The sequence below is a fragment of the Gigantopelta aegis genome, chromosome 4 (genome assembly GCF_016097555.1).
Source record: "Gigantopelta aegis isolate Gae_Host chromosome 4, Gae_host_genome, whole genome shotgun sequence".
NCBI lineage: Eukaryota > Metazoa > Mollusca > Gastropoda > Neomphalida > Peltospiridae > Gigantopelta > Gigantopelta aegis.
Genome location: NC_054702.1, coordinates 48,893,534 through 48,908,218, shown reverse-complemented (window position 1 = coordinate 48,908,218; position 14,685 = coordinate 48,893,534). Strand labels below are relative to the sequence as shown.

The following is a 14,685-nucleotide window of genomic DNA, read 5'->3' as shown; positions in this document are numbered from 1 at the left end:
CTAATTAGATAAACTATCTATTAACTACTAAATATTTGAAGCCTTGTAAAGTTGTTTTTGGAAGACAGTATATAGTAAACATCACCCTCTAAAATGGGGACAAACAAAGGACTCATCACTAATGACATTAACAAATTAGATAAACTATCTATTAACTACTAAATATTTGGTTACAGCATTGCTGGAAGCAGAGAAGACAATTTCTCAAAACTGGCTTAAAGGCGCAGACCCTAGTTTTAACCCATAAACCATTTACACCAAGTTTAGTTAATTTACAAACCTGTAACTCATTTGGATAAAGTTACAATATAGTGAAAGAAGAGACTGTGACGTTAAAACAGGAAATATACTTTAAAATAGACTAGAACTCGAATCAATAAACCACTACTTCTCAGACACACATGCGTTTTTAAAAATATAAAAAATGCAATTTTTGGTACTAAAAACACCAGGATGACCAGAAACACTTAATTTCAACGGAAATGGATAATCCAATGAATAAAATATAAATAACGTTTGATTTCAGTGATCATAAAGGGCTCTAATAGTGAAAAATATGTTGTAGTGTTTAAAAACTAGGGTATGTACTTCAATTTTCTCCTTTTGGGCCCCATCCCTCAGGTTACTGTTATATATAGCTCCCTTGTGTACCCTGTCGTGAAAAGAGTTCTCTTGTTTTTGCTTAAATCCATGTTTGAAAGATAATTATTTGGAATATGAAGTGAATTCTTAAGCCAAGGAGTTATTTTTAAAAATTTTTACCAGGAGTGCAAAGGATTTAGCTGTAATGAGGCATGATATTCATTTGTTTTTCCTTGTGGCAAAAGTGGGGCATGATCAATTTGGGTAATTTTCAGAATAACCATGTTCACAAATTTGTTTCTGAATGTTTAACAAGGAAGCTTCCCACAAAAAGTTGGAATCTGTCAAGTAGTTTTGGAGAAGAAGTCACCGATACATGTATCAGAGTTTAAATACATTTCTCTATAAAACTATATAGTAAACTTCACCCATCCCTGGAAACAAATGGGGGACCCAACAGTAATGAGATTTACAAACATTAGATAAACCATCTATTGACCACTGCATATATGAAGACTATTCAATTTTAACATTTTTGGAAAAAAAGAAGATGTTTTTTTAATATTGGCTAATTTTCGAATTTTATGCCCAACCCCTCGAGCCCCTTGAGGGTCAGAATGATAAAATTCACAACTTTGTTCCTTCATGTGTCAAGGAAGTTTCTCCAAAAAGCTGGTTGGAACTGGCCAGGTAGTAGGAACATGTCACACATATACCACAACAGATGAAAACGAATCGCAATAGGTCACCTGAGTTGAAGTTATTTATACAGTAATTTGATTAGTTCATCAAAATATGAGCATATGGCCTGTACTTGCAAATCAGCATATGCTAGGAAATAAAAGGCAATTAATTATTTTCATTAAATGTGTCTTAAGGTTTTAAAAATTACATTTTATTTCTTGAAAATAGTTTTATGATTTATAATGAAGAAAATAAAATCTGTAAAATCAACACACAAATAAAGAAGTAAAAATGGTAAAATAATATTAAGATAAAATATGTTATTTTTTATATGTATGTGTTTCTTCTCTATCTCTCTCTATTTTTTTTTTTTTTTTTTTTTTTTTTTACAAAACAGAATAATGTCTTCTTCCTATTGAAAAACGTCTCCCTTTCAAATTAAGGGGGAGAAGTGATTTCGCCTTAAAAACAGCCCAGTAATACTTGTACATTAAACTGTTTATACATCTAGACTGTCTATATATTTTAATATACAAAATGCATGTAAATATGTTGTAATTTACATCTACTTGTTTTACGTCTTAACCATACAACTCGAAAAACAGCAGTCATAATTAAAACAGTACACATCAATAATGCAGGCAACAAACAAACCATTCTGTAGTTCTGTTTTATCGGAATCCTGTGCACCTTTCTTTTTCTTTTTTCGCTTAATGGGTACTTTTGGTATTTCTTTACATCCACGATCAGAAGAACATGTTTCCTGTTGTACTGGCTCACTCAAGTTACTTTGGCTTCCTTGATAATCCTTAGCAACACTTTTAATCGAGTCTGCCTCATCATAACCACTTTCATAGCCACTAGTTCGCCGACTTTTACTCTTCTTTGATTTGCTCTCAATACAACAGCAAAATCCAAGCAAACTTTTAGCTGAGAAGCTGACGTTAGATAATTTGTGTGCAAACATTGACAGACACTTGAAGGAATTTACCAAATTTCACATATTATCTTTCATGCAATTCACCTAGAAGCAAACCCATTTTCAGTACTTCAGTATTAATAACCAATAAATATGCAATCTAATATTGTTAGTTTTATTCTCAACCTCCAGTGTCAAACAGTTATATCCACACAAATTAAATTTTCAGTATTTGAGTAAAATTATCTGTTGTGTCATCAATCTCTAGAAAATGTATTCTTGTAGTTTCCATTTATGGAAATCCTGGAATGTTCAGCTGCTAATGGCTCACAGGTGCCAGTTAAATGCAGTGAATATTTAAGCTGCACAGAGCTCTGTAACATTTACACTGTGAATACTCACACACTGCTAGGTCATTGATAATATTGCCAACATTATTGATTAGGTAGGGGAGATAACAGCTCTCCTATTCAATAAAACAACAGGCTCAATGCTGTTTCGAAAGGAAATCAATTTGATACATTGTGTGGTAAAGTTAATTATCCATATAGTTGAAAGAATTTAATGGGCGGTACAAACATATGCATCATATATATAAGTACACAAGGTAAGGCATAATGTATTCACTAAACCTGTTAAATGGAATGCATGTGAAACATGTTTCTATATACAAACAATACAAGATGACTAAGGTTTGATTTGAATGACTGATCTTCTGAAGAAGAATACGCACATGGTCAGTCTTAAAGATCACTCTCCTGAAATGATGCTAAGAGAACAATCGGTCACTGAAGAATTAACTGGGAAACATTGCATGTACAATATTAACTTGATGAATTAGATGTAATTCATTACACCTAACTTTACACTGGAGGTAAATGTCACCCTGCATATTTGCCTTTAGATAATAAACACACTGAAAGACAAATGGGAATAAATTTTATTCACATTTTTTTTTTTTTAAATCACATAAATTTTTCCTTTTGGGCATTTCCACGAGACTTGCATTACATTTTTTGCCCACTTTTTAAACTATATATGGGTAAATCTGCTACAGTTGTGTATTTTAAGATTCCAACAGTTGTATCCATGAACCTATTTGCATAAGGTATTAAATGATATCAACAAAAACTAACATGATTATGTAATTAATATAACTGCATCTAATTATCACGTGACTCGCGTTACACAAAAAGGAAAGTGCCAGAAACAACCATAACACTCTTCAAAATTCTCCTCAAACTATAAATGACAGGAATGAATTAATACCTATAATTCATTAACAACAAAACAGGCTATCAGATAACATAGAAAGTGAATTAAATTATTTTCCATATGTAGGCAATATCTTGCATAATCAGCTTTTCTGGACAGTTAGAAACCTTGAAACCCAAAATGACCACGGTGGTTTACAGTGAAGGGTTGCTTCAATTTTTTTAATTAATTTGTTGGGAGTGTAAAATATTTTATTAGTTTACATGTAGCTGGCCATTTCCAGTTTTTGCCAGCAGGTATATGCACTTTCCAAAGACAGGACAGTACATACTACAGCCTTTGATAAATCAGTTATGGAGCACTAGCTAGCTGTCTGGTCAGAAAAGAAAAACCAATGGGTCCACTGAGGTGATTCGAGCCTACGACCGAATTTCTTCTAATAAGCTCTTTCAACACAAAATGTTACGTTAAATTGGCATGTATGTAGGCTTGTATGTCCAGGTGCATATGCATATACTGCAGTGGCTTCAGTTATTTACCTTAAGTTGGTCAAAATGTGAAAAGAGTAAACAGCCCTACTGGTTTCCTTAATTTCCCTTTCTTCCAGTTAAACTTTGTTTACATGGTTACTAAGTATTAATTATTCTTATTCTTTTAGTTGAACTTGGTGTTTGTGGATGTTGAATAAAAATGCTTAATGAGCATGTGGTTTCATAAACAAACAGGAAGTGAGATGGATTCTGGGGAAAATTATAGCACTGACCTCTTTGATAAATAAGTGAAACTAATTTAAAAGCTATCTTGATTAGAAAACTTAAAAGAAAACTATAACATTCAGTAAAAACATTGTAACTCGCATTACTCTATCCCATTTTCTTTTGTGACTCACGTTACAGATATTCCCTTGGTTCATACTGTATCAGAGAAAGAGAGACAGTCCTGTTGTTGGTGTCATTCTCTAAAGTAAGGACAGGGGATGCAGATATACCAATGGCACTTTCATTCCACCAGGGGTTCAGTGTGGTAAGAAAAAGGGGACTTTTTTGTGACTCACGTTACAGGATTTTTAATGCTGGGTTGGTTAAAAAGACTTCCATGAAAAAAGTAGATTAGACAATGAAGTTTTATGACCAAAAATGTGAAGAATAAAGTCCAACAAAATTATATCAACAATAAAATGTGGAGGGTATTTGAACATTGGGCTATAGATGGTCAGCAAAAATGTGCTACCAGGAATGAAGAAAACGAGAGCTTTCTATGTAACAAGTTTGAAAGGTGGAATTTCCATGTAAGTAGCCATAGAAAGTAGGTGTTTTCCTGCAACTACAACTTATTTCCTGTCAAATAAATTGCACACTCAATTAAAATTTAATTAAAAAAATTTAGACCATTTTCCCTGTTGGCATGGACATGCCCTATTGCATAACTGAGAAAAAGTGACCAGGAAATCTTTCAAGAAAGTATAATAGCAGACCTAGCTACCCCCTAACCCCCCCAAAAAAAACAACAACAACCCAATCCAACAATCCCTTGGTAACAACTACATGTATAATATATACACACACACACACAATAGAATCTTATTCAATAAGTCATTGACTTGAATGAGAAATGGTCGAGCATAATGCTTCGATGAAATTAAAAATGAAGTCCCACATTTTTGTTTAAGTAAACCCTTTTATTTTACACTGAAGCGTCGAACAACATTTGGATCAAATATTAGACTTCTCAAATACTAGACTTCTCAAATACTAGACAGTCTGCCGGTGCCCCCTCCCCCCACCTACACTTCCGGCAACTCCAGCATGACCCTTGCCCTCAGCGAAGGCTCCTATCGTGTCTGGTCCGCCATGTGGCTGTTGGAAAGAGGAAGGCAGTCAACCAGCCACGTGCCTCCTCTTCCCACTCCAAACAAGATGTCAACATGGAGGAAAAAGAAGACTGGACCCTACAGGGTGGGAAACTCAACCCCCGCTATGCCAAGATGGTCCGTCCAAACATCAACATTAAGAACACTAAGAAGCTCTTCGTAAATCGTGACCGACTCCACTTCGTGCTGCTGGTGGATTTTGTGTGGGAGTCTGCGCTGAGTTACGTCGTTCTGCAAGACAAGAAGTGGGCCGTGTGTATCGCCACCACAACGTAATCAGGCAGACTCTCATCATACCTTAGATAGATAACCTCACTATCCACCAGATAGAATCTACGGGAAGGCCTACCACTAGCCGTTGCTGTGCTAGGATGCCCGGAGTACAAGACCTCCTTCCTGAACCTCCAGACAATGGAACTACTTAACTCGTCGTAGATGTCACCTCCCACCAACCTCTTTCGCCTCCCATGAGTATGGATTAGTCAGATTTAAACCTTTTGGCCGCCATTTCTAAAATTTTGTTTCTTTTTTTTTGTAAACAGTTTCATACCATTTACTTTTGGCAGTCTGTCTAAATTACTCCATTAACCTTCAAACTTTGGATGAGCACTAAAAATGTTTGTTTGGCCTTTTAATTGACCGGTCATGGTTATTCTCAACTTTGCTCATTTTTTCAAAATTCCACCCACTTCACCCCACCACCTCCTGTCCTGGAATTGGCCACTGGCAATGTCAGAGGTTAAGTCCCTGAACCGTAAGTGGATAGGGGCACCCGCACCATGTTTCAACCATTTCTCAATCGAAATAGTACAACAAATGGACACACAAACCATACTCACTAAATCCTGATTGAAGTACTTGCATCATTATTAACAAAATAAATCTTCCAACGACAACATAAAACATTTGCCTGTCATTTTAAATTTGCTAAATAGAGGGAAACAACTCGCCATGCACATTAAGAAAAGTATTGACTTAATGTGCGCCCTGCACTAGTTTCAAGATAAAAACACACAAATAGCGAAACGCCACCGTGATGATCATTTGTTTTACACTATTTGGCAAATATCACCTTATAAATGTTACAGTTTATGCATACATGTATATTATTTATTTTATTTTTCTCCCTCCCCCTCCCCTCTCCCCGGAGGATAGACTAGTGATGACATCACATGGGACTGTTTGACAATTTTATTTCCCCCCACCACTGGGTGGCATCTACATGTAAGTCTGTGCACCTAAGCATTTGTATTATATTTTAAAGTTAAAATCTTTCTTTAAAAATATTTGTTTCACTGCCACAGTACAATGGAACAATAAACATGTCACTACTGAAAGTAAAATTTAAATGTTTTGGGTTTTTTAAAACTCAAGTCAAGAGTGCTATTTTAGTGGCACATGTCTGTGTGGCAAACACTAAAACGACTATTTCTGTCACTACTGTTCACAGAAACAACAAACAGGCAATGGATCCAACTTTTCGTAAAGTCTAGAAATGTGTTCCATGCATGCTCCTTAGTTTGGATAACACAAAATGACAATACAAAAAAAAAAGATCATGTTTATTCAACAAAAGTTGTCTGTTATTAACTGTGTAAATGAGCACAAATAGTGTTCGTTAGCCATATAGAACAATCAATGATAAATTTTATGAAACAGACTATAGTTAAAAATCAACCCTGCAATCAGCATTGCGTGGAGATTGCCGCAGATTTTTTCATTTTCTACGGCATTAATTTTGCCGTGGACTATATTGGATTTTTTTTCAGATGTATTTTTTCCTTATTGTAAAAAATAATATATATTTTGTGCACTGAAAATAGATTCAAAATAAATATTAAAACAGTAACTACACCATTATTACTAAAGTATCTCAATCTCAGTTCTATCGGGCATGATCGGAAATATATGTAAATTCCCAATCCAAAGTTCAACTGGCAAGCATTTCGCTAATGTCCGCGAACTATTTGATTGGTTCCCGACGTGGCCACTTAGTTTAACGTGAAGCACTTAAACCAGTCTAGCAGATGTTTTTCTGCTCGGTCTGGCTGTACTTGATCTAGCATTAAAGCGAGTTCCAACTAGGTCATTGCACTCTATTGACTGTTCATAGCATGTGCATTGCAAGGACCACTGAACTGCAGGGGGGTGACAGCTTATACATTGTTGAACCGTAGCTATGGGATATTTATATATTACCTATATAGAGAGAGATCGTTTCGATAGTTTAATTAAATTTTCTCAGACATTTATATTGACAAAATAATGAAAATATGCTACCCTTTTCTGGTGCCGAGTGGCCTAATCCACCAAAACAAAACAAATTTTACCGATTTACTTGGGTTTGAAAGAGGTTTTCGGTCTTGGTGACAAATTTCCTAACAGCAATTATGCCACTATTAAAGAAAATTATTTAAATTCTATGTCGCATTAAATATATTCGGATACTTTGATGTAATATAATTAAAATATAAAGACTGAACTAGCATGTCAGTGCAGACTGACTACACTGTATGTGATAAATTGTCATCCCCTTACAAACCCATTGTTCTTAATCGTGCACGTGTCATTTGTGTGTTAACTGTTACGTCACTTTCAGTCAACAAATACCACCACTGGTATAAATGAATCTTACAGCATATTGGCAAACAACACAAATAAACTCATCATTCAAATTTACTGGGTACTGAACCCCCGATTCCATGCTTCACACATGTTGTTTGTTCGGGAGCCACCATTCAGTCACATCATGTAAATTCCACAGGGAAGGTCTGTACATTGGAGGGATGCGATGCATGCTGTTGTTGTTTATTATCTTGCATAAATATCCACAAATGCAACAAATTACTGCATGTATATTTAATTACTTATTGACTGTTTATATACTTATAAAATTGTCTCAACCCAACTGCACAGTTTTGAAATGGCTGAAATTCAACATAATTGTGCAAATCGGCTCAATATATCTACAAATGACCCAAAATAATTTCAAGAATGTTTTTTCTTCTTTATTATCATTAAACATATACCGTGTCAATACATGTGAAAGAACATTTTTCCATATACATGTATATACATTATAAATATCATGGGCCAAATTTACAAAGCCTGTTTTTCTTAAACGCAGGTGTTTAAGCATTGTAAATGTATGTAGTTACACATGCGTTAAGACATAAACAGGCTTTGTAAATTCGGCCCTATAGTTTTCCATTCTGTTTTTGGCAATAAATTGAATACTGTTATGGCACACTCTTAACATCATTAATCTGTATAGAATGTCAGGTTTAATATGTAATGATTCTATATGAACTAATAAGGAAGATATATGGCCTGGATAAGGATTTCATTTAATGTGCAGTAATCAGTAAAATGTAGGTCATGGTAACTTAGTTATGGTATGCGACACAGTAAAAAGTCATGGTGACCTAGTTATGGTATGCAGTACACCACCATCCCAAGTACTAGTATGCAAGGTTTCATGATCCTATAGTATGTCAATTGATAAGGAAGATATGACCCGGACAGTAGTAAGAAGTAATTAATGAGCAGTAATGTCTGAAAAGTAGGTTGTGGTGACCTAGTTAATTATGGTTTAATGTTCAGAATGAATTGATAAGAAAGATCTTCTCCAGAAAATGAAACATTACAGACGGATGTGCAGATCGACAGACGGTTAACATCATTCCGTAATATGACCTGTCAAAATTGGGCATATAAAAATAGGTTTCACATATGACAAAACTACTAAATGTTTGACATCCAATAGCCGATGATCATAAACCAATGTGCTCTAATTGTGTTGTTAAACAAAAAACCCCCCAAAAAACCCATTTTATCCCAGAATATGGCAGTTGTTCAACTATAAAAACTCCAAAATAAACAACAACACAAAAACACCCCCACAAAAAAACTACGAAACAAACCCACACCATTTGCTATAGGACTTGTATTAATTGAAATAGCATTATGCTATTGTATCAACTAGTGTATCATCACTTGATAACCAAGTAAACCAGCTATCACAAATAAATACTTGTGTGTCAGATGAATAGACTGTGCTTTAATAAATAATATCAATAAAGTAACAGTTGTATTCTTGTATTTGCTGAATGATTATATTTTCTTGTTCATTATTGTATTTCATTTCTGTTTAAAATAAACCAAACAACATTTAGAAATATTAATGATTGCATTATATACTACTCAAAAGAATTTAAGAGTCAAAAATTTATAACCAAATAAGTTTCAGAGTGTATTAGATTGATGATGTAAACTACACCAAAAATATAATTTATTGTTCCATATTTACAAAAACCCACAAATAAACGTCACTGTATACAAGAAAGTCACATGACACGCTGTCAAAGTTGAAGGTTGTCAAACATGGATTTTACACATTAGAACATTCGTTTAATAGTGTGTGAATCCACCCTTGGCGCGAATACACTCGACACATCGTTGCCTCATGCTGTTGATCAGACGTCTGAAGAACTCTTGGGGAATGGCCTGCCACTCTGCCATAAGAAGTTGACCCAGATCATGAAGGTTGGCCGGAGGGGCATGGTTATCCCGAACTCTCCTGCCTAATTCGTCCCAGGCGTTCTCTATTGGGGCCAAGTCAGGCGAATATGCTGGCCAATCCATCCTGACGATACCTTGTTGTCTGAGAAAGTCCGTTACCACCCTGGCGCGGTGGGGTCTGGCATTGTCATCCTGCAGAACTGCCCCGCCGCCAATCTGCTGAAGGCCTGGAAGAACCAACGGCCAGATAATCTCATTCAGATAGTGGATTCCATTCAGATTGCCATTGCCATTGCCATTCAGATTCCATCCACCACATAGAGGGGGGTCCTATGGTGGATAGAGATGCCGCCCCACACCATGACGCTGCCACCACCGAACCGGTGACGTTGTCTAACGTTAACGTCAGCGAAGCGCTCCCCAGGACATCTGTAGACACGAACCCGACCGTTGTTGAACTGGAGACTAAACCTGGAATCATCAGTGAACATCACTTGACCCCACTGAACACGTTGCCACCGCAGATGAAGTGTGCACCAGTGACGTCTGGCCGTTCTGTGATGTGGTAGGAGTGGTGGTCGAACAGCCTGGCGACGGCAGCATAGATTATTGGCTCTCAGACGATTGCGTATGGTTTGATCAGACACTCGAGTTCCAGTCGCAGTCCGCAGATTGTCACGTAATCGGCGTGCAGTGGTTGTGCATTAACGTAGAGCCATATTGGTGATGTAGTGGTCCTCTCTATTTGTAGTGCTTCGGGGTCTTCCCAAACGTGGACGATTTCGAACAGAATTCGTTGCTTGGGACCGTTGCCACAGTCGGCCAACGACACTGACTGACACCAAGTCTCAGAGCAACATTTCTTTGCGTATTGCCATCCTGAAGCCAAGCAATAGCCCTTCCTCGATCTTCGATAGTCAGTTGAAGTCGTACCATTGTCGAATTTGGAGTGTGCACCGTACACGACTGCAAGCTCCAATTATACGGAAATTCAGCATTGGGAACATGGAATACACATGCAAAGCGTGCAAATGAAGCGCTTCGTGAAAAAGCAAGTTATGGGCACTTAGCAGACCTTTCGCTTTCGCCCTAATTTACGTGCAAATGTAAGCATGTTTTCGCCATTAGAACTAGTCGACAGTGTCAATGACAGTGGATTTTAATTCATTTATGGGTTGCTTAGACCCACTTTCGTCAAAATGGAACAATACCATGCGTGACATTATGTTCTAGCTAATATAATTGACATTCAGAAAATAATGTCGAAAATATCGTCTGACCCTTAAATTCTTTTGAGTAGTATATAAAACAGTTTTAATAAAGATATATGAAACAATGCACATGTACATGTATATTATGACCATCATAAAAAAGTAGCCAAAAAGCCCAGAACATCTGATTTGCAATATTATTGTTTAAATAATATTGCTATAAATATCATATTGAAATATATCTATCTATCTATCTATCTATCTATCTATATATGTATATATATACATGTATGTATTATACATGTATGTATTATACATGTATGTATTATACATGTATATGTATATGTATATGTATATGTATATGTATATGTATATGTATATGTATATGTATATGTATATGTATGTACATTAGTACACAAGATTTTTTTAAACTATTCAATTAATGGATTTAATTTGCTTTCAGATGGTAGCTGCATCCTTATTTTAAAAGATCATATTTTCTAATGTTAGGTACAAACATAAATTAACTAGTTTTAGCAAGCATTCTGAGTATTGCTAAAGTAATACATGTTCCCTACAAAGCCCAACAAATTTTCATACAGATATAATATATGAATATAATAATTCTAAACACCAAATTTCAGGCAGTACATGTATCTTGAAGCATTACAAAAAAATGGCCTGAAAACTGTGAAACCTACATTGTCCATCTGTTGAACTGTACATCTGTCTGTAAACGTTTTAGGAGCAGATCTTTCTTATATCATATTGTAATTCTTAGATCTTTCATAGAGGATCATCAAACCTTGCATGCAAGTTTAATTTGAAATGGCGGTGTGTCATGTACCATAATTTTCGAAGTTCATGACTGTCAAAATGGGTTAAAATCCCATGAAAGTCAAAATTGATCTATAACTACATGATAAAGCTATACACAAAATTTCTGCTAAATATCTCGAGTCATCTTCTCAGGATGGGCCACAAATATTGTGGATTTGTCAGTCACATAGTTCCAACCAATAATATGGGGGGGGGGAGGGGAGGGGGGAGGGGGAAGAAAGGTGGTGGACCGTGATTTGTTATGAGTACCAATAACTTTCTAGGCTACTATAGCACTATCGGGTAAAGTCCTATAGACCAAAGGAATTGTAATTCATGTTCAATTAAAGAAACGTCTCATTGGGGTTATAAAAATGGCTTACCTAGTTTGTTCTTTCTTTTTGGTGGTTTGTCAATACAAGGGAATCCTCCACATTCCGAGAAACAGAGACTCTTGTTGAGATACAGGAAGAATATAATTAGCACCATCAGAAATGCAGCAATTGCACCAAGAAATGCCACTGCCTCGATTGGAACTGAAACAGTTTAACACAAACTTACATTACACACATGAACTAAAAACTAAAGTTTTTTCATTGCATAGATGTAAAACACACTGGAAAAAAACAAAACATATATATATATATATATATATATATATATATATATATACACATTGTATATACATGTATTTTGTATGGGTCTTAATTGAACAAGAAAGGGCAAGTATAAGCTAAAGAGCAAGAAACATTTTGGACAGGCCTAAAATCTGGAATCTGATACAAATTTGGAGTTTTATCTCTATATTTACAGGTACAAATCCTAAAAATATAATTAGGTACTGGAATTATACTATAATGCATGGATATACACGTTCATATTGTTTCTGTAGTCATGTCACAGCTATGAAATGACAATGAAACTTAAAATTTGTATGTTGATGACCATTTGTTACCAAACAATAAATTTTTTTGTCAAAGTTGTAGTTGTGTTTAAATGCACCAGAATTAAACCACAAGAGGGATGTGACATGTCTGCTCTGCATATGATATGCTAACAGATTTATAATTTTGATAACATGAATTTTCATGCACTTGTATTTTTATGTGAGATGAAAACTAGTTTTATTTAAATTCCCCATCTTAATTTTGCAAGTTATACACGACCATATATTAATTATGGGCCGAGTTTATGAAGCATATTTTTTTCTTACATGAATGTAACTACTCCATATATTTATAATTCTTAAACATCTGTGTTTAAGAAAAATAGGCATCTGTGTTTAAGAAAAATAGGCATTGTAAATTTGTCTCTATATTTTTGGTCTGTTATTACTTGCCAATAAATTGCAATGTGCTATCTCTACAGTAATTACACCATGTCATTTTGTTTTGCAATTATCAATTCATTGTAAGATTTTTAATGTCAGTTATCAGCAAATAATCAAACCAGTTGTGAGTTACCAAGTTTTCAACTATAAAATTTAGGGATAATAATTAATTTTACATAAAATAACATCATAGACATGGATTGTCAGGGAACATAATGTACATTTCAATGTCACATTGTTTAATTATAATACTGGAACACCATTCTGAACTGCAAAACAAATTATTTATTATTTTGTTTTAACATCTCAATAAAGAGGTGTAACACCATAACATCGATTTCTCTGTCTGTCTTTCTCTTTCCTTTCTCTATCTGTTTCCTTTCTCTGTCTGTCTGTCCGCCTCCCTCCCTCCCTCCCTCTCCCTCTTTCTCTCTCTCTCTCTCACACACACACACACACACACACACAACTGGTCATTAACCTTCAGATAAGCCCAAATAGGTGTGGTGTTTATCCAGGATAGTGCAAAATTAACCTTATTTATCAACATAAGCAGAAAGATAAATAAAATGAAAAGAACAACAAATTATCTTCATGTGGGGACTATATATATAATTTGCAGTCTCCCTGCATTGGAGCAGACATTCTAAGTATCAAATTAACATACAATTCAAAATAGTTAAAATATATATATACTAGTATATTATAACCAACCTTCCTGGGCACGCATGACTGTTCCTAAAAGTTCAACCCAACAGGTCAAACATTTCAACTGGACAAGTACATTTTATACAAAGCTACCCTTCTGACCACGGTCCAATAGCTTCTAATAATACATTCCAACTATCTATAGTCACAAATAGTGAGTGCAAAAAAATGCATGGCAATCAAATGTTACGTCCTTCGTTTCAGTAAATAGCAACTGTCTACACATATAATTATAGAGTTACAGCTTCAAGTAGCTATTAAAATTAAATGCACCCTAATGACAACTTCACGAGCTTCAGTTCAGTTAACATCTGTTACATATATAAATATATATGTATTTGTATACGCCACACATTGCTGTACATAAACTGTATTGATTACCAATAAGAATAAGAGCTACATCTGCATGTACAATTATGCTAGTCACATATTACCTGACATAACCTAAGCAAATTATCCATTAGCAAAATATTGGTTATTAACTGTTTTCAGATATTTAATTTGACTTTACTTGCTTAGGTCACAGGGACACTACTCTTATAAAGAAAACAAGTGTTAGTTTAACATCTCAGAACATTATTTTATCAGTGGTTATTAGTACCAGCAACATGATGATGGAAAGAAAGAAATGTTTTATTTAACAAGGCACTCAACACATTTTATTTACGGTTATATGGCGTCAGACATATGGTTAAGCACCATACAGATTTTGAGAGGAAAGCCGCTGTCGCCACATGGGCTGCTCTTTCCGATTAGCAGCAAGGGATCTTTTATTTGCACTTCCCACAGGCAGGATAGCACAAACCATGGCCTTTGTTGAACCAGT

General features: G+C 35.2%; 1 protein-coding gene across 6 annotated transcripts in view; it reads right to left on the bottom strand.

The window, feature by feature from the left end:
• The window catches only part of LOC121370650 (synaptotagmin-14-like), a 119,135-nt gene that overhangs the window by 57,468 nt on the left and 46,982 nt on the right, over window positions 1-14,685 (bottom strand). For 3 of the 6 annotated variants that reach the window (XM_041496030.1, XM_041496032.1, XM_041496033.1), the window contains one exon: window positions 12,205-12,357. In XM_041496030.1, coding sequence (XP_041351964.1) covers window positions 12,205-12,357 — 153 coding nt within the window. Of the gene's footprint in view, window positions 1-1,920; window positions 2,526-12,204; window positions 12,358-13,865; window positions 14,003-14,685 lie in introns of those variants that run through there. The other 3 variants (XM_041496031.1, XM_041496034.1, XM_041496029.1) reach the window with 3 other exon arrangements.